Source organism: Orcinus orca, chromosome 6, assembly GCF_937001465.1.
Source record: "Orcinus orca chromosome 6, mOrcOrc1.1, whole genome shotgun sequence".
Lineage (NCBI taxonomy): Eukaryota > Metazoa > Chordata > Mammalia > Artiodactyla > Delphinidae > Orcinus > Orcinus orca.
In genome coordinates this window covers 87,024,723-87,045,490 of record NC_064564.1, presented here as the reverse complement: position 1 = coordinate 87,045,490, position 20,768 = coordinate 87,024,723, and the positions used below count along the sequence as shown (strand labels likewise).

Below are 20,768 nucleotides of genomic sequence, written 5' to 3'. Positions count from 1 at the left end.
CAGCAGTGTTCACTTTTGGGCAGGGACTCATCTAGGTTATGCTAACTCTAAACTTCAAGCCCAGGGGATAGAATCTGCTGGAAGCAGGGAGTTGAAGTTTCCAAATTAATAAGACTAAAGCATCATGTTAGGTTCTAGTACATATTCTATGCCCGAGTAGCTAAAACTCCAAGGAGTGAATAAAGAGCAAAAATAGGAGAGGCTAGCGTTCGAATAGAGACCCCTTGGAGAGTAGCTGATATGAATAACAGTGGGTCAGTGGCAGGCCAGGGAATGAATGGAGTCTTTTGCTCGGTCCCTTTTGAATTATAAAACAGTTCCTGCAAAGGGCAGTTTGGTTTTAGGATAATTTGGACATGATCTAGAAATTCTGTGAAATGAAAAGAATTCACTGATTAATTACATAGGCCAGCATTTTCCAAGAGGTGATATGCATTCATTCCACTTGGGGCAGTGCAGATAATTTCAGATGAAACATCTTTTACTTTAATAGTTCAGTATTTATTTTAATGTACCTTAGAAGAATTATAATTTGTTATACCACAAACCTGTGATTTCACAGGTGATATTGTTGGTTTTCCATTTACATTGGTGATATAAAATTTCCATTTTAAATACTTTTAGGAAAAATGTTTATTTGAAGGAAAACATTAAGTAAATAATAATACAGAAGATGTTATTACAAGAATATGGCAAAAATCATGAAGAGAGAATGTAACAATTGGAAAGTTTGGGAAATACTTCATCAAACCAGGGGATAAGGTAGATTGACTTGTAGACAGAAGAGTTCGGAATAGCAGGCAGGTAAAGGGAAAATGATAAAACTCTCAGAGGATCTGGATTCCGGTTCCAGCTGCCGCTAGGCCTGTGTGACATTGGCCCCCTCTGGATCTCCTCATCTATAAAATAACTCTCATGCCTTGCTTAGCTTTATTATTTGGCAGTTCTATTTCACTTACTGTTATTGAGATTATGAACAATCATAATGACAGCCAGAGCAGTAAGGTCTGCTATGTGCCAGATTCTTTCCAATAGTCATCATTCTTAATCCTCATAATAGTCATGAAAGGTAGGTGTTATAATACCCATTCCATATATGAGGGAATTGAGGGTGGAAGATCCTGGCCACACAGAACCTGATTTGAATGAACTTAGGTCTGACTCTGGAGCCTGTGTTTGTTCCTCTGAGCCTGGTTGCATCATAGTAGTTAATTCCTATTCACTCTCAAAACTAAGCTCGAGATCACCTATTCCAGTAAGACTGCTTTGGCCTTATCTCTTCATCTGGGTTAGATGTCCCTCCTCTGTGTTCCCTTAATTTTCTATGTATGCAGTTTTTCCTATTTGCCTTTATATTCCCAGCACCCTACACACTTTTGGGACACAGATTATATAGTCAACAAATTGCAGAAAGAGGGAGAAGATGAGGGAGAGGGAAATGGGAAAGAAAGGAGGGAGAGAGGATCAAAAAAGAATATATATTGCTGCCTTATTTTATTAAATATGAAAGAAGTAGAATTGAGAGGCAGGAGAGCAAAGTGGTTAAGCATATGGCCTCCTAGATCCAAACCACCCAGCTTTGCCACTTACTAGGTGTTTGACTTAGGGTGCAGGTTCAATACCTATGCTTCAGTTTCTTCATCTACAAAATAGGGATATTACTAATACCTACCTTAAAAGCTGTTGTAAAGACTAAATGAACTATCATATATAAAGTACTTAGAAGACCGCCTGGAATATGATAAGCAGGTGCTCAATAAATATTGGCTATCATTATTATTTCTGTGAAATTAATAAAAGGGGAAAAGCTTAACACTAGTGTAAAGTGAAAAAACCACATAATACTATTACACACATAGAGCCTCATCATTTTTCCAATTCTACGTGTTGACCAATGCAGAGTGATTTCAAGGCAGTTATGAATAAAGAGGATTATAGCTAGAGAATACACAATATAATATCTTTATCTTTCTGCTTCTGTGACAGCAGAATTAAGCACTCCACCTCTACTCTTAGAACATTTGGAAATATTGATGTTAAAATTATCATACTGTATTCTAAATTCAGATTTACTTATTGTCTATCACCCTCAATTAGACTGAGTTCCTTGGAGGAAAGGACTCCTGTTTGATTCTTCTCTATGTCTCCAATTCTTAGTAAAGGGGCTGGCAAGAACTAAATGTTCAATAATGTTTGCTGAATGAACATTATAGAAAAGAAGTGTACATGTGAACAATAAAATAAATATTATGTGATATTTATCATACAAGAGGCTCAGGTCAAGTGACACTATAGCTCAAAAAGGAGAGATCACCTCTAGGTAGGAAAAGGTAGTAAAAAGAATGGTTAAATCTGTGAACTTTAGAGTCAGACTGCTTTGGTTTTGAGCTCTAACTACGGCACCTGTGAGCTTATGTGACCTTGGGATGTAACCTAACTTCTTTAAACCTTAATTTCCTTATCAGTGAAATGGGGATAATATCTCAATGAGATAATGTTTGTAACATGTCAGGTACCTATCATGTGTTTGTAGAGTAGCTAATATATCATCATCATTATCACCAAAGGCTTTGTGATGGGGGCACTCACCATCTGGATGGGCAGACACAAGTGAAGAGCACTGAAGAGCAAGAAGGTGTGAATAAAGGTACTGTGGGTGTTAGAAAGAATCAAAGCCAAACAGGGAGGGCAAGTGGCACTATTTAATTGGAATATTGGGTATTTTCAGGAAAGTAATGGGAGACAAGATTGGGAAGTTGGCTTTAAATGCCAGACTGACAAGTTTAGTCTTTATTCTACACATAATACTGAGACTTTATGGGATTCTAAGTGGGGTAGAGACCAGTTCTGAGCCAGTTTTATGGGGAATGTTCTGGCTGTTTGTGCAGGACAATCTGGGGAAGGTGAGGGGAGATAGAAGAAAATAAACCACTTAGGAAGCTTCTCCAATACTTCCAATGAGAAGTTGAGGTGCCCCTCTGGGATGGTGGTATGGGAAAGGAAAAGAGGGAATAAGCATGTGGGACATTGGGAAGAATAAACTCAGAACTGTGTCCAACTGGATGTGAGAAGCAAAGTGAGGAGGCAGAGGCAAAGACAATTCTGAACTGGATTGCCAATTAGAACTGGATGTCCAGGAACAAGGTGCCACTCTTCTATAGTAGAATAGTTAAGAGTGGCAGAAATAAAGCGTAGGAGAGACTGGTTTTAGGGGGAAGATATATTTGCTTTTTTTTTTTTTTTTTTTTCCGCTCCGTGGCATGTGGGATCCTCCCGGACCGGGGCACGAACCCGTGTCCCCTGCATCGCCAGGCGGACTCTCAACCACTGTGCCACCAGGGAAACCCTATATTTGCTTTTTGCTATGCTAAGTTTAAGGTGCAGTGGGATATTCAGGTAAAGAATGATATTCAAGAGACACTTGAAAATGTGATTTTTCAACTCAGACTGGTAATTATTTAGAAGATATCTGCATAAAGGTAATAGCTAAAGGTATACAGTTGGATTGACTGTCTAAGAGTGAGAGAGAAAAGACTCAGAGGAGTCATCCTTGGGAAGTACTTCTCATAGCTAGAGGAGTAAAAGAGAAGTGTGTGGAGGAGTTGGGGGGGAGAGGAAGGAGGGATGAAGAACACATTACTAGAGAAGCCAAGAACAGAGCGACAGAAGTGCTCAGAGGAACCATGAGCTACAGTGAAGTAACAGAGAGAGAGAAGTGAGAAGGGACCACTGGACTTGGCCATTAGGAATCATTGCTGACTTATGAGAGAACAATATGTGGAAGAGAAAACTAGATTGTGGATGCAAAGGAAAGAAAAAGTTATGTGGGGAAAGGAAGCAGTCGACTTGAGAGTACACTGTTAGTTCCGGAAGTTCAGGAAAGTGAGGACAGAGATGTGATGGGGGCTCAAGGTGGGAGCAGACTTGTTCTTCCCCAGCTAAATGACCACATATCAATGTTTATTCAGAGATGCTTATTGTCTATTCATTAAGAAATAGAAAGCAATATTGGTGGAGGAGGCCGGAGGAGGGACTTTGGAACAAACTAAATTGAAAGTCAGGTTACAGCCATTCTAAAGTCATAGACCGTGTTATCTGTATGTGTACAGTAGCATCTGTTTCAGCAGAGACAGAACTTATTTATCATGCATCAACAGGCTGTGAGAGAGAGGGAAACCAGAAACTCTCCTTCTCCACTAAGGAAAACAAAGCATGGTCAACTCTTTGAAAATAATTTAAAAGGTTTGAAAAAGTATTTTAGCAAGGAAAGAACACTAAGAAAAAAAAGTGTATGATAGCTTCCCTTTCTTGACTTTTCCACCCAAATGCACTCCAGGACAATGCCCAGGTGCATAATTAGAACACTTCTAATAATACTATTAACACTGCCCGAGTTTATGGCATGTCTATCTGCACAGTGCTTTTTATTTTATAGAAAGCTCTCACGATCTCTTTTATCCTCCCAGAATCCCTGGGAGGTATTACTTTTTCTCTGTTTTATAAGGGAAGAAACTGAGAATCAGAAAGAATTGAGAGATTTCCCCCCAAATTACACAGCCAGGAAATGGTAGAGTCCCAAATCCCTTGCTCTTTTTTTCTACACGTTTTCAAATTCCATTCACACGGTCTTCACAGCATAACACTCCATGTATGGGATGACAAACCAAAGTGTAGCAAAGTGAGCGCCCTCTTTTCTATAATTCTATCAATATGGCCTAAAACTACGTCAGTTTGGGGGCACTTTTATTAGGTCAAGTTTCTCACTGAATAGTATCCAGTGCTCCCTTTTCACCCCCATCATAAAGAGCCCCAGGGCAGAAGTTCTTAGGAATGTTTTTCCCTCCCTCCCACATCTGCCCAGTTCAACCAGGCCTCTGAAATGCATGAACAAGGCCTCAATACTAACTTAAACGTGCTCCAGATGGGTCAGGAGGCAGGAAAGCAATTCTCTCCCTCAATATCTAGTTTGGTCTAGTAGGAAGAAGGCCAGACTTGGAGGCTGCAGGCTCAGGTTTCATGCTCAAACTACCAGTCTAGCTCTGTGACCCTAGTAAAATCACTTTACACCCTGAGCACCAGTGCCTTGATCTGAAAAGTGAGGATACTAATAGCTATTTTATAAGTTTGCCACAAAGATTCAGGGAAGCACTTGTGAAAGTGGCCCTGTGATGGGTTTGACATTCTGATATTCTGCTGTAGCTGTCTTGAAATTCTTAATAGTTTTTGAAGGAGGAGCTCTGTATTTTCATTTTGGACTGGGCCCTGCAAATTATATTGCTGGTCCTGCCTGTATGTCCTTGGCCAAGTCACTTAACCTTTCTGGGCTCCAGTCCATAATTAATTAAATTCTTAGGAAAGAAATTGTTAGGAAAATTCTCAATCCTCCTTCTATCTACCTATTAGCAAAATTTGACAGGTTGATCACTCCCTCCTCCTTGAAACATTTTTTCCACTTGACGTCCAAAACACTACACTTTCCTGGTTATTCGCTGCCTCACTGGCTGCTCCTTTGCTGTTTTATCCCTAATCTATTAGCATGTCCAAAACTAAAGTCCTGATCATCTCCTGCAAGCCTGCTCCCCCCAGTCTTCTTTGTCTATTAATGGTATCTCCATCTTTCCAGTTGCTCAGACCAGAACTCTTGTCATACTCTTTGATTCTTTATCACTCACTGCATATCCAGTTTGTAAGCTACTCCAGAGTCTGACCACTTCTTCATCACTCCCATCACAGTCCAAGCCTTAATCATCTGTATTCTGCAGGATCCTTCTAACTGGTCTCCCTGCTTCCACCTCCTCCCGTGTCCCCATGGTCTGTTCTTTATATAGAATAATCCTTGAAAAATATGCCAGGGACTTCCTTGGAGGTCCAGTGGTTAAGACTTCATGCTTCCACTGCAGCGGGCACAGGTTTGATCCCTGCTTGGGGAACTAAGATCCCGCATGCCAAGCAGCGTTGCCAAAAATTAAAAAAAAAAAAAAGTCAGATGGCATCAATCCTCTGTTCAAAACCATCCCATGACTATCCATCTCAATCAGAGTAGACATGCCTACAAGGGGCAATAAGCTACCTCTCTGAACCCACCTCCTACCACTCTCTCACCTCAGGCCATTTGCCAGTGCCTCTCTGCCTACAGTGCCCTCCCAGATGGCAGCCTGGTTGGCTCCTCACCTCCTTCAGTCCCGAACAACTGTCACCCTGTTTAAAATAGCATCCACCATCAACTTTCCCCCCTTGTTCCTTATCCTATCATTCCATGCTCACTTTTCTTTCTTCTTTTCAAAAAATTAATTAATTAATTAATTTTTGGCTGCATTGGGTCTTCATTGCTGCGCAGTCTTTCTCTAGTTGCGGTGAGCGGGGGCTGCTCTTTGTTGTGGTGCGTGGGCTTCTCATTGCGGTGACTTCTCGTTGCGGAGCATGGGCTGTAGGCACGTGGGCTTCAGTAGTTGTGGCACGTGGGCTCAGTAGTTGTGGCTCACGGGCTCTAGAGCACAGGCTCAGTAGTTGTGGTGCATGGGCTTAGTTGCTCCTCAGCATGTGGGATCTTCCCGGACCAGGGCTCAAACCCGTGTTCCCTGCATTGGCAGGAGGATTCTTTTTTTTTTTTTTTTTGCGGCATGCAGGCCTCTCACTGTTGCGGCCTCTCCCGTTGCAGAGCACAGGCTCCGGACGCGCAGGCTCAGCGGCCATGGCTCACGGGCTCAGCCGCTCTGCGGCATGTGGGATCTTCCCAGACCGGGGCACGAACCCGTGTCCCCTGCATCGGCAGGCGGACTCTCAACCACTGCGCCACCAGGGAAGCCCGGCAGGAGGATTCTTAACTACTGTGCCACCAGGGAAATTCTAACTGCTATATCTTCAGCACAGAGGTCAGTGCCAGTGAATGACAGTAGAAAGAGCTCTGGAACAGATGATGGTATTACTAAGTGACAGCAGCATCAGCCCCTCTGAGTGTATAAAGTACTTTCACAGGCTGCACACCCATGAGGCTGGCCCTGCATACAAGAGTGAAGGCGTTTGTGGGGACTGCTCTGGGCTAAGCCTCCTACTAGATTATACTGTGAGGATACAAAGGTGAATCAGGAGTGGTAACCACCCTCAAAGGGTTTGTGGCCTAGAGAGAGGTATTATGTATATATGCAAATAACTCTAGAACAAGGCAGCTTTTGTTAAAAATATCTGGCCTTTAATGCCTAGCATCTAACATACTGCTATGGACTCTAGACTTTACTACAGAGGGAAAGGACAATGAACTATGGCTTGTGAATTTACTGACTGGCTATTTTTGTCCCAGACAAGTTCCTGCTGTGGCCTGCTTATCACAACAGAGACACCTTGCCTGACTTCCAATCTAGTTTGCTCCAAACTCCCTCCACCTGCCCCCTCCACCCAATATTGCTCCCTAATTACTGTTAACTTGAGACCCCACCCTCATATAGTCCCTCCACATTCTGCTCCTAGATATCAGAACATGGGGTGGAATCAACTTAGGCAGGCTGCAGCAGGGTGTAAAGGGTCTAAATATTATTTCCCTCCAATAAAGATGTGCATATCTCAATGGGCCTACAGTACACAGAACTCAGGGACTAACATCTGTCCACCTTCGTCCACCTTTGTAGTCTGACAGCCTTGCTCAGTACATGGCACAGAGGAGGCATTCAGTAAGGTTTGCTGAATCGTTGAACTGGGTCTTATAAGCTTGAAGGATAATTGTATTTAAGAAGTAATTCTGCGTCTTCTGTAAGGCATCCTAGAAGTATTCTAAAAGGTTATCTTATTTCATTATCATAAGAAATAACCTAATCAGTAAGAATTAAAACATATCAAATAAAGCAACTAATTTAAAATGCCAGTTTAAATTATAAAACACTCCTGTTTTATAATTTTCAAAGCTACTTTAGTTTGTATTGGAGTTTTTAAAACCCTGTATCTGTATCTGAAAATCCAAAAATTATCATGAGATAAATTGCAAGTTACACTTTCCATTCCCTATAGGACTTCTTGGAATAGGGACTCCCTGGAGTTATCTGAATTTTTAGGTAGAGATTAACTTACAAGAAAGACTGGGGAACCGAGAAACTTAAAGCTAGAGCTTAGGATCTAGTAATTAAATACCACATTAAGTTTTGGTGGTAAGCGCTTGAGTGCTTGTTATATAATTCTCAATATTTTTCAGTGTGTTTGAAAAAGCTGCTTCTCTCGTATGTTCACATCACACATACATCTTCATACCCAGGTAAGATCAAGCATAACAAGATGACCCATCTTATCATCAGTAAGATGTGGTGCCACCAGTAAGTAAGAAAATTTGGGGCAGGTAAATCTTTCCCCTCCTTGGTTCTCAATTTCTCTGTGTATAAAATAGGGGGAGGGACTAGATGGTTTAGGAGGAGATGCTAATGCCTTAAGAGTCTATGGAAGTAGAGGGCATCTATTCACATTATAAAGGTTTTCTCTTTATAAAGGATTCCCTTCAGGTTTTCTCTGAGTTCCTTAGTGCATTTAAACTGTGACTTGACTTACCAAAATCTTGTCACTATATTTTTATTACTAATAAAGCAACTAACACTTACTAAGCATGTTGAATATGCTAGGCACCATGTATTCAATATGACAGGCACATATGAAATGCATTATTTGATTCAGTCATCCCAATAACCTCATGAGGTACATACCAATATTGTCCCATATTGTAGGTAGGTAAACTGGCTCCAAGACTAAGTGGCCTAAGGTGACTGAATTAGGGAATGTGGCAACTCTGGAATTCAAACTCTCTTCACCTCAGTATCTGACTCCAGATACAGTGTTAACCCTGCATCTCACAGACTGTTTGCCTGTAATAGGAGGTGGTCAGTGTTCCTTTCCTTGGTGAACAATCCTGATTCTCTGTACCTCTTTGCCTTCACAAATTGGGTGACCGATTGAAGATGGGTGATTCCTTTGGTTTCAACTTAATTTCTGTGACATAATGTGCTGATATTTTCATTGAGAAATGATTTTGGGGGCTTCCCTGGTGGTGCAGTGGTTGAGAGTCCGCCTGCTGATGCAGGGGACACGGGTTTGTGCCCCGGTCCGGGAAGATCCCACATGCCGCGGGGCGGCTGGGCCCGTGAGCCATGGCCGCTGGGCCTGCGCGTCTGGAGCCTGTGCTCTGCAGCGGGAGAGGCCGCAGCGGTGAGGGGCCCGCATACCACAAAAAAAAAAAAAAAAGAAAAAAAAGAAAAAAAAGAAATGCTTTTTGACCTTCCCTGGATGAGTCACAGTGGATTTCACTAGCTATCTTGAGTCAATTGTGAATGATCAGGTGAGCAGAAGAGGGTTCAAATTTGCTTTGAATTCCTAATTTAGTTCTTTATGTCTATTATCTAACAGCAAGACTTTCCATTACTTTGCATCAGGTTAAGATGAAAAAATGCCACATGCAGGAAAACAATATAAGATTAGTTTCATATCTTCATAATTTTCACATTCATAATATTCACTTTCACAAGAACTGTGTGAGGTGGGCAAGTCAGGAATTATTCACCCACTTTGCAAATGAGGAAGGATAGTCACGAAAAGGGGAAGTGATTTGTTCAAGGACATCGAGCTGGTTAGGTGCTAGACTTGGTGTTCTTCCTATACTATGCCACCTCTGTATGTAAAAAGTAACATGGGACTCAGGTACTTCTTAGCAGACCCAAATGACTGCCATACTGGAGGCTGTGGCATACCAGCCTGTGGCTGCAGGGCTGCCTGTATAACTAGCCACTATGGTGGAGGAGGACATAGCACCAGCTGTGCCCCCTGCTCACACCTGTGCAGTATGATAAAGAAAGTAGAAGTAGCCAGCAGCTGTGGTCCAACTAGATAAAACTTTTAGGCAGGAAGTCAAATGACAAGTGAACTCGGGTATGTGTGTGTTTTTAACTGTTAGTTACTTTTGACATTTTAAAAAAGGGTTCTTGTGGAAGTCAGACCAAACAGCAGGAAGGTATTGCAGCAAGATGGATTTGGGAAAGGACCAGTCTCACTTGATGCTCCATCAGATACCTGATCCTCATCAAGAAGAGAACCATGTTCCAGGTAATGAAAGAGTCCTTAAGAGGTAGTGACTGTTGGGAAGGATTGGACTATGATTATTTTCCTCTTTTTATGGCTCTGGCAAAAAAGGGGCATAATTGGATACGTTCATATATTAGAATGGAAGAATTGGCGCTATATAACTTTCTGAGATGCCTTCTAGCACTAAGATTCTAATAAGCCAGAGAAACACAAGGAAATAATAAATAAATTATTAATAATATATATAAATGAAAGATAACGAAAATACCCAATACCAGATAGTTGTGGTAAAACAAATACAACCATATACTTCTTTGGTAACGTAAATATAGTGAAACTTTTGGAAAGGGATCTGGCAATAAGTAGCCAGATAATAAGAACTATAATAGTGTTTATTCTTCTGACTCACTAATCTTAGTCTTTGGATCTATCCTAAAGCAGCATTTCTGCTGCTTTTGCAGAACCCTAGGCCTTGAGGCAGTGATTTAAAACTTTTTAATGCCATGGATCCCTTTGGCATTCTGATGAACCTCTAGACCCCTTCTTAGACTAAGAAGTCTAAATACATAAAATTAAATACATAGGATTATAAAGGAAGCAATTATATTAAGATAAGTTATCAAAATAAAAAACTATGATATAATAATATATGTGCTTATTTACAGATGCATTAAATAACAAGGTCCAGTGGTGGATCTAATTACCACCATATCAAATCAAATATATCATCTCAAATAAATGATATTTTAAGGTATCTGCAATAACTGTCATGTTATATGAAGAAAATCTGTAATTTCTTTTTGTGACAAAATCACACACTGCTAAAACTACTGTGGTTTGCTACCTACATTCATAATTGAAGGAAGTGGTCATTTAAATCAAAGATTGGTAAAAATAAAAGTATAATTTTCCCCCATCCATGTTCACCATTAAGGACTTCTGTCCTAAAAACAAAAGGTGCCATGGTCCAAGGGACATTTTCTCTTTTGGGGGTCCCGGTGCAAATTTGAAATCATTCTATAGTCTCTAAGAAGTTCTACATCAAAGACCCAACGTTAACTTTTCACAAACTTGGATGGCAATAGAACCTTTCTTGATAATAACTTTAATATTCCAAAGAACTTGGAGAAACGTCATCCAAAGGAAAAATGTACAAAAGAAAAAAAGCTGTTGTGTACATGAAATATTTATTATAATTTGATCTACAATGGCAAGAAAAAATAACTGGCAACAACCTAAATGTTCAATACGAGTGGAATGAGTGGATAAATGAGAATACATCAACTCGATTAAGTATCATGTAGCTGCTAAAGTTATAATTATGAGGACGAGATGATGGAATATATTTTTGATGTATCAGGTTAATAAATGATAAAACTGTGGTATGCCATCATTACAACTTTGTTTAATATAGGAACTAGATGAATACGAGGAATAAAATGAAAACAGGTTATAGGATGGCAGAACATGGCTGATTTTTTTCTTTTATGTTTGTACAATATGTACACTATTTTGAAAAAATTAATAGGTTGGTAGCACACTTATGTACAAATACTGACCTTTTCATTTAAAAAATGTCGACTGAATGTTTGCTCCCAGGCATTCTTCAGAGGTACAAGAATAAATAAGATATAGTTCTTGTCCTCAAAAGGCTAAGAGAAAAACTTACACACCCAGTAAAGGGATTCTACCATTTTTTCTATAGGACTCTTTTCCTGTTAATGCCACAACTCATCACTATCTCCCATAACTTTCATTTTGATCCTACAGAAGTCATTGGAACTTGGAGTTTAAGAAACAGAGAGCAACTCAGAAAAAGAAAAGCTGAAGCACGAGAAAAGCAAACTTCACAATGGCAATTTGGGTATGGTATTGCTGCAAGGGGAAAGGAACTGATGTTTATCTAGCGTATGCTACTTGTCAAGTGGTGCTGAGCACTTTTACGTACTATATTTCATCTTTCCAAAAATCCCATAAATTGGGAGCTGTTATCCTCATTTTACAAAAAAAGAAACCAAGTCTCTGAAGGTTAAATCTCTTGCCTAAAGTCACCCATCTAGTAAAGTGATGGGAACAGAATCTTATATATATGGTCTCTTTTAATTACAGTACCAGGTGATCAAATTATGTATATTGTAGAGAGGACTGGTGTTCAACCACCCTAGTAATATAACCATAGAAGTATCTGTTGGGAGCGGGAGACACCATTGAGAAGACCCCCAAGCTTGTTCTCCAAGCTTTCTATTAGTGAAATTCTTCTTGAATGAGTGTAGTTAACTCTCCATGGAGTAAACCAAAGCACTGTCTGTAAATGAGTGATGGCAGAGTTTGAGAGTTCCTAAGTGTCCAAAGTCAGCTGTATGTAATCTCAGGAAGGGAGTACATGAACATGACTATAAATTAGGCAGCATCTAACTGCACCATTTAGAATATAACTGTGAAAACAGAGGTATTGCCTGCTTGGAAATAGAAAAGGGGAGCCCAAGGAGCCAAAGTACAGCATCCATCTGAGCCAGGGTTTCTCAACGCTGGTGTTATTAGTGCTGTGGATAGGCGACTTCTTTGTGTGGGAGGCTGTCCTGTGTATTGAAGATGTTTCTCAGCACCACTGGCCTCTGGAAACCCACAGGACTCTCCCCTCCGCATCGTGACAACCAAAAATGTCTCCAGACCTTGTTAAATGTCTCCTGGGGTCAGGGGAGAGGAGGTAAAATGCTCCCAGTTGAGAACCACTGATCTAAGCACTCTTCTTCTTTAAAATTTTTTTGATTAAGATTTAGATGTGCATTTCTTCTTTACTGTAAAAATGTTTCCTTCAATGGCAAAAATAACATAGGTATACATTTTTCACAGGGCTGGGCTCTGCTTTGTGAAAAAAACCCAAAAAAACATAGGTAAACATTTTTCTAGGCATCATTTTTTTAAAAAACATACAGTGCAGATGTTTTAAGTACCTATTCCCACTGTGGACTGAGTATCGTCTGTTCTGCAACAACACATGTTTCTACAACACCAGTTAGCTCACATATGATTGGTAAATATGAGAATGATGTCAGTATAATGTGGAAGTTGTGTTAGTTCATAATTTTTCCTACTCAAAAGAAGCCAGAATAGTGGGAATAGAGTTAAAACCTTCACAGGAAAGGAAAAAGCCTTCAGCTTGGCTGATGTATAGACAGGGTCCTTTTCAGCCTTCATCCGGGGCTTCTTCCCCAGAGAAGGACATTGGTAGCCTTGCAAAGATCTCCACATATAGCAGGTTGCACTTCCTCCTGTGCTCAACTTAGCGGCAGCCCTGCTGTCTCAGAGCACCCTTATTTGCATGATCTCAGCACTGAAAGCCTGCATTTACACTGTTGCTTTTGTGCATTTTTACCATCCCCGAGGCAGCCTCCAGCCATAGTAAGCTGCCTGTCTGGACTATCCAAGTTATCTCACCCTTGTCCCAATTACTGTTTATGCTAGTGTTAAAAAGTTGCATAGGATTTGAATCATTTGCCCCAACTTTATTTTTTCCCCATAAGCACTGTCACTTTTAGTGCATGATTTTGCAGAAAGTGAGGTTTTTCAGGAATGCATATATGTTATAGCAGAAACTTCTGTACTCAAGTCCTCTGACAGGTGACTCTGTTGAAGAACACACAATTAGTTCCCCTAATTCCTTACTCACCAAGCAACCTTCTGATCATTCCTTGCCTTCCCAAGTCTTTGCATTTCTCACTGTTCATTTAAAAATTGGTCTTTAGGTTTACATATCAATCTCTTTGAGCTGGTTGATGAGCTCTGACCCTAGAAATGGAGCTGGTTTCAGTATGCTCATAGAATTGGGCTTCTGTGCTCATTGTTTTGGGGGGGGGCAAGGCTGAAGAAGTCACTGGAGTAGGTGGAACCTTAGTGAGCCTCTCGGCAGCTGGCCGGCCTTGCTGTTGTGACATATATCTATACTACTGAGGGCTGTCCTCACTACAACATTCTACACAGTGAAACCTTAGTTCCAGAGAGAAGCGGTAGAGTGTAATAGTTAAGAGCCTGGCTGCTAAAGCCAGATGGCTAAATGACTAGATTTGAAGAGTGGCTCCCTTACTTCTTAGCCATTTCACCTTGGACAAGTTATTCAACCTCTCTGTGCTTTAGTTTTTTCATCTGCAAAATGGAGATAATAATAGTATCTACCACATAAGTTGATGTGAAGACTATATGAGATAACAGAATAAGTAAATTACTTAAAACAGTGCCTGGCACATAGGAAGCACCATATATATATATATATACATATATATATATATATATATTTCTGATATTTATATAAGAGTACTAGTTTCTATCTGGATGATTCATTCATATAAGTTATTACATGCAATTCTTAGGACAACCACATGAGGTTGGGCAGATACTATTTACTCCATTTTACCTGTGAAGAAATCAAGGCATAGAGAGTTTAAGTGACTTGCCCATGATCACATAGCTTATAAGTGACAGAGTACAGATTAAATTTTAGGCCACACAGATATATTTGTATCTTTTGAGAAACTACCAGGAAGTACATGGAACATTACTCACATTTCCATCATATAGAGATCTACATAACAAATTATTTAGGATTTAATTTCTAGGATAATAATGTTGCCTGAAGAATTCACATACATCATCTTTTTAAAATCTGACAATAAGGACTTTATAATTTATCTTGTTACCTTGGTTACTTGGAATTAAACCTCCAAATGCTGAGGTACCATATCATTTTTACCTTCTATATTATTTTTAATATTTATTTTAAACTGTACTATTATAATATGTACCTTTTTAATATTGACTTCAAACTGGTTTTGATGAGACAACCTTTAAAAAAATTTAATTATGGAAATTTTCAAACACGCAAAAGTAGAATAGGGTATACATTTTTTAAGTGTACAAGGAACTGCAAGCATCGCATAGGTGTAAAAAACACTGGTTTTATCTCCAAAGACTGTCTTGTTTACTAAAAGAAATAGGGTTTCTCCAGAAATAACTACAGGATGAGGCAGCCTATGTTCTTTACCTTAAGCATAATCCTCATAATAAATCCTATAGGAGTGGTAAGCAGGGAGAGCATTTCAGCCCTGTGGTCTGTTGGAGAAGGCTCCACGGGGCAGGTAACATGAAACAGAATTTCAATAGGTTTAGAAAAATGATGAAATGCTTTTTTATAGTATCTTTTTCTTCCCCCAAGTCCATCTATATTAGCCATCTGTATTTGGTTATATTTGTAGTACCTAACAATTTGTCATCGGTTGCAATACCCATGCATATCCTTTCATCTTCTAGATCTTTAGCGATTGGTTCAGAGTAGGTATAATATGACCACTCATGCCTTTCCACCAAGCTGCTTTACCTCAAGGAAGTGTTTTTGCAGCTTTGGAGCTGTGGACCCAGCTTTGGCCACTCAGCCTGCTTTACACAAGACACTGTATTAGATAAGCAAGCCACATACATCATTCACCTGCAGGCTGCGCAGATGAGGAGCAGACCTGCACTGCAGATCTAGGAACACAATCATATCAGTTTACCCAGGGTATAGAGAAATGAACTCACATAGACTAAACCCAGAGAGACTAGCATATAAACAAGAATGCCAGTCTATTAATGTATAACATCAACAATACATTTTCCATAACCAAACTTTAAGTATATGCTCTCAAACGCGTGCACACACACACACACACACACACACACACACACGCTACACTCACCAAGAAGATTCCTGTAGAGCAAGGCATCAAAGACAAAAAGTCCTGAGGGTCATTTCCTCTCCCGACAATTGAGAGCATCTAGAACTGCTTCTTCATTTTACAAACAAGGAGACTGAGGCCCAGAGAGAGATTAAGTGCCTTGTTCAAGGTCGTGCAACAAGGCAGTGGGAGTCCTGGGACTGTTATTGCCAAATGTTTATTTGAATTCTGGAGGCCTGTTGCTGACACTAATTCTGATTTCTCTATAGAGAGAAAAAACATAAGCGGCAGAGAACAGGAATAAGAAGTGAAAGAGGCAGAAAGAGACAACAAAATACAGAAACGAAGGTGGAGCCTCTGTCACAATTAGAAAAGGAAATGATGGAGAAAGCACCAGCACCTACAGAGAAAGAAACTGAACCACCCAGGAGTGTGACCGAAGCTCTCCTTCCGGTAGCCTCCACGCAAAGAGTTGTGCCCAAGAAACATTTTTCTGAAATAGGTCAAGAAAGCATTATCCATCAGGAAAATTCTTCTGAATACCAAGAAACAGCAGTACAAAACCACCCTTCTGAAGTACTCCAAGATATGGCTGAATCTGGAGACCTCTCTCCTAAAATGTACCAAGAAATAGCTGTATTTCAAGACCATCCTTCCCAAATGCGCCATGATATGGCTCAACCTGAAGACCTCTCTCTTAAAATGTGCCAAGAAACCGCTGCAGCCAAAGCCCTTTCTTCTAAAACATCTGAAGATGTAGCTGACCTGGAAGGATGCCCTCTTGAAGCATACCCCAAACCAGATGTGCCTAAAGGCTACGCTCTTGAAACATACCAAAAAAGAGCTGAACCTGAGGAACACAATTCTGAACTAGGTCAAGGAATAGCTGAGACTGAAAATTTTGTTCCTAAAGCACAAGAAATAGCTGTGCCTAAAGAGCTTTCTATAAAAACATACCAAGAAACAGTTGAACCTGAACACTTTTCTCATAAAACATATAAAGAAATCGCTGTGTCTAAAGCCCCCTCTCATAAAACAATCCAAGAAACACCTGCTCCTGAAAAATATTCACCTGAAATATACCAAGAAACACCTGGGTCTGAAGAATATTCACCTGAAATATACCAAGAAACAGCTGGGCCTGAAGACTATGCCCCTGAAATATACCAAGAAATACCTGGGCCTGAAGACCTCTCTACTAAGACATATAAAGATAAGGATGTGCCTGAAGAATGCTTTCCAGAGCTGCACCAAGAAAGAGGTGGGCCCCAAGACCAGGATCCTAAAGCACACCAGGAAGATGCTAAGGATGTTTATATTTCTCCTTGAGGTAGGTTTTTTTTTTTTTATTGGGGTCAAGCTAGTGACATGCCCCTTATTTGTGTTCCCTGTTCATAATCAGAGTACCAGATAGGTTTATCTCCCTTGGAGCGGTGATTTATTGCCTTCTTTGACAATCCTGGGTTATCCCAGTTATCTCAATGGGTATCATCAATGTCTTTGGCTAGTTTCAAGTGAAAACTGTTTTTCATTCAACCAGTATCTGTTGGTATATTACCATATAATTAAAAGAAAATCATTGAAACTATAAGTGTGTATAGTGGGTACTTGTACATACTATCCATTTTGGGAAGCTTTAGCCAGTGAAGAAAAATGAACCCCATATAGAGTGAATTATGTGCAAAATATTTTAAAGGACAATTACATTTAGATTAACAAGAAAACTTGGTGAATAAAGTTTTTTTCTAGAAAATTAAAATTTCCTGGGAAACTAAAGGTAAGTAAATTCATGGTACAAGCTACTGAGGGAGATACAAAGACATAAAATATGATCCTGGTAATAGGGAACTCGTTCTCGTAGGACTTACCAGGCTTACCCCAAACCCTTTCTATTAAAATATTTGCTCCTGAAAAGCTTTCTCCTCTGCATAGCATTTAAGAAATAATGTGACCTTTCTTCAGTTTGACTTGTCTTGGGGACATAACTGAGAGCCTTGATTCTCTTTGTGCACTATTGTACACAGTATAAGAAATGGGCTGTCTAGCGGACCATAGCTATCCCCAGGGAATTGTGTTCTAAAGAAATCCTTTTGGTAGCTTATTTTCTCTTTCTCCTAAAATATGAGTGCAACAAAAACCTGGGGTTATTGTATTCCAAGTAATACAGGTTTTGAGGAAATACCTTTTAAAAAATTACAGTAAAAGCAGACATATGAAGCACTACTTGTACTGACAGGAGTCCCCTGATGGAGAAGCAGCTCTAATCAACACAGTGCCCGATTCTAAGAGTTTCATTTTAAACCCAGCAAGGTTAAGATGGGCAATTAATTAATGCTTATTTTGTTTTGGGCTTTGTCTTACCAAACAAGTGGAAATATCTACCTTTTTGCTGATTATAAAATTGTCATAATAATAAATTATAATGTTTATTATAATAAATTAAAGCAATATATAAGTGACTGTAGAGTAAAAGTCCCCTATAATACCATCTCCTATCTCTGATCCCCAAGGTCAAGTTTTTGTTTTGCTTTAACAAATGAGATGGTATCAATACAATACATTCCATTTTATAACCTGCTTTTTTTTCACATACAACATATATTGTGGCCATCTTAATGACATCTTTTGTAACAATTGTACAGTTTTATACGTACAATAATTTATTCAACCAATCCCTATAATGATGAACACTTAGATTACTGCCAAGTTTTACTATTACAGCAACGTTCAATGAAATCATTGGAAGTAACATTTATTTAAATAACATTTATTTGGCACTTTCTATCTGCCAGACACTGTATTAAACATTTCATGTGAATCACTTTATTCAGTGTTAAAAACCCTAGTGGATGAATAATATTATCCTTATTTTATAGATAAGGAAACTAAGGCACTGGAAGCCTAAGTTGGTCTGATTACTTCCTTTGGACAAATCCCTAGAAGTTGAATTGCTGGGCCAAAGGGTACCAGCATTTAAAGTCTGGATACATTCTGTCAGACTAGCCTCCGAAAATGTTGTAGCAATACACAGAAACCAAAAATTTATGTAAGTGCCTGTTGCCCATGCCCTTGACAACACTGCACATGATTGTTTTAATAATCTATGCCTATTATGCTAGGTTAAAAAAAAACCTAATTGTTTTAATTCCCACTTTTTTATGACTAATGCTGCTAGGCATATTTTTATGATTATTATGAATTCAGTTTTTTTCTTTTGAGAATTGCCTGTTTGAATCCTTGTTCCATTTTATATTTGGGATATCTACCTTTTTGATTGATTTTTAAAATCTCAAATAATAGTTATTAAATCTTTACCTACATATAAGTTGTAAATATTTTTCTAGTTGTTTTTTGTGGTTTAACTTTGTTTATAGTAGTTTGGCATTCTATATGACAAAATTTTAATGTTAGTTTTTAGTTATTCAAACCTGTCACGATTTTAATTCTTAATGATTCAAACCTGTCAGTCTTTTCCCTTATGGCTTCTGGTCTGTGGTCTGCTTAGAAAGGCCTTTATAATCTTAAGATTACAGGAATATTCTATTGTTTCTACAACATTTACTGTATCTTAATATTTAAATCTTTAATTCATCTGAGATTTGTTTTTGTGCAAAGTGTTAGGTAGAGTTTTTTTTCTCCAAGTGGATAGCCAATCATCCCAATACCATTTATTAAATGTATTTTCATATTTTATTTTATTTTACAGAAATGAAGGAAAAACCCAAAGCAGAGGAACCAGAGATACCAGCAATTCCAAACGTTCCTCAAGAGATTCAACCAGAAAATAAAATTTATAGTTGTTTTGTTTTAACAATGTGCAACCATCATAGTTGTCCAACAAAATTCACATCTTAGTACATTATATGTGTGATTTTTCTCAAAATATGGTAGAAATCTCTACAATATTCATTAATATTTTAACAGTGGTTTTTCCCCCATATATAGACCATATCTGAAAGAGAGAACTAATGTGATTTTTCAGGCTCTACCACATAGACAACATCCTGCTAGTGTGTGTGTGTCTGTGTGCACGCCCACGTGTGCGCATGCGTGTGTATGTGTAGGTATATTAGGGAGAGGATAGTGGTGGGAACAGACTTAACAATTTTCCTGCCCTTAAGAATTAGTCAGATAAATGTTTGTTTTCAGGGGAAAATTACTGAGCCCTCCCTTTTCCCATTTTTAAGTCTGAACAATTAAAATTTGAGGAAGTATATAGTTTTCTTATAAACTTTGTTCAATTATTAATGTAACAATAGCATCAAAATCTTTTTTTGTGTGTGGTACACGGGCCTTTCACTGCTGTGGCCTCTCCCGTTGCGGAGCACAGGCTCCGGACGCGCAGGCCCAACGGCCATGGCTCACGGGTTCAGCCGCTCCGCGGCATGTGGGATCCTCCCCGACCGGGGCACGAACCCGTGTCCCCTGCATCGGCAGGCGGACTCTCAACCACTGCACCACCAGGGAAGCACAGCATCAAAATCTTATTCAGGCTTCAGATGGCTTTTAACAATTTTAACAATTCTTATTCTGGGATTCCTTCAAAGATATTTTGGAGTGATGAATGTAGTTGTGTATTTGAATTTTGATTTTCTATTTTTACTTTTTATACACTGTAATTGTGCAAAATGTATATTAAATCATTATCACGTGTTTGTGTGGACAGCATCATGGTAAGCACTGTGAGGGTTAGAAGACCTATAACACATAGTCCTTGCCCACTAGGAGTTTAATCTAGTCTCGTGGGGGAATAAAACAGAAAACAAATAATTACAAAAGAAAATAGTAATGCCAGTGCCATTTGAATTAGAAGATACAACAGAGGGAATGCTCACTTTTTTGCTGGAGTGACCCGAAAAAATTACACATGAGTGGAGCCTTGAAAGATGGAGAGGATTTGTAATATAGGTGAGGATAGCAGCATTATTGTATGTGACAGAGAGAAGGGTGAATTAAAGACATGTTTAAGAGAACTGCATGCAATCTACAGTTAATGCAGGGTCCATGTGGAAT

The 20,768-nt window shown here is 39.3% G+C and overlaps 1 protein-coding gene across 5 annotated transcripts in view; it reads left to right on the top strand.

Moving 5' to 3' along the window:
• Window positions 1-20,423, top strand: part of HEMGN (hemogen) — a 42,801-nt gene extending 22,378 nt beyond the window's left edge. For 2 of the 5 annotated variants that reach the window (XM_033431180.2, XM_033431181.2), the window contains exons 3-6: window positions 9,943-10,068; window positions 11,818-11,911; window positions 16,025-17,085; window positions 19,462-20,423. In XM_033431180.2, the coding sequence (XP_033287071.1) occupies window positions 9,943-10,068; window positions 11,818-11,911; window positions 16,025-17,084 (1,280 nt within the window). In that variant the 3' untranslated portion in view covers window position 17,085; window positions 19,462-20,423. Of the gene's footprint in view, window positions 1-2,567; window positions 2,648-9,817; window positions 10,069-11,817; window positions 11,912-16,024; window positions 17,086-19,461 lie in introns of those variants that run through there. The other 3 variants (XM_049711147.1, XM_012533614.3, XM_049711148.1) reach the window with 3 other exon arrangements.
• The last annotated feature ends 345 nt before the right edge of the window (window positions 20,424-20,768 follow it).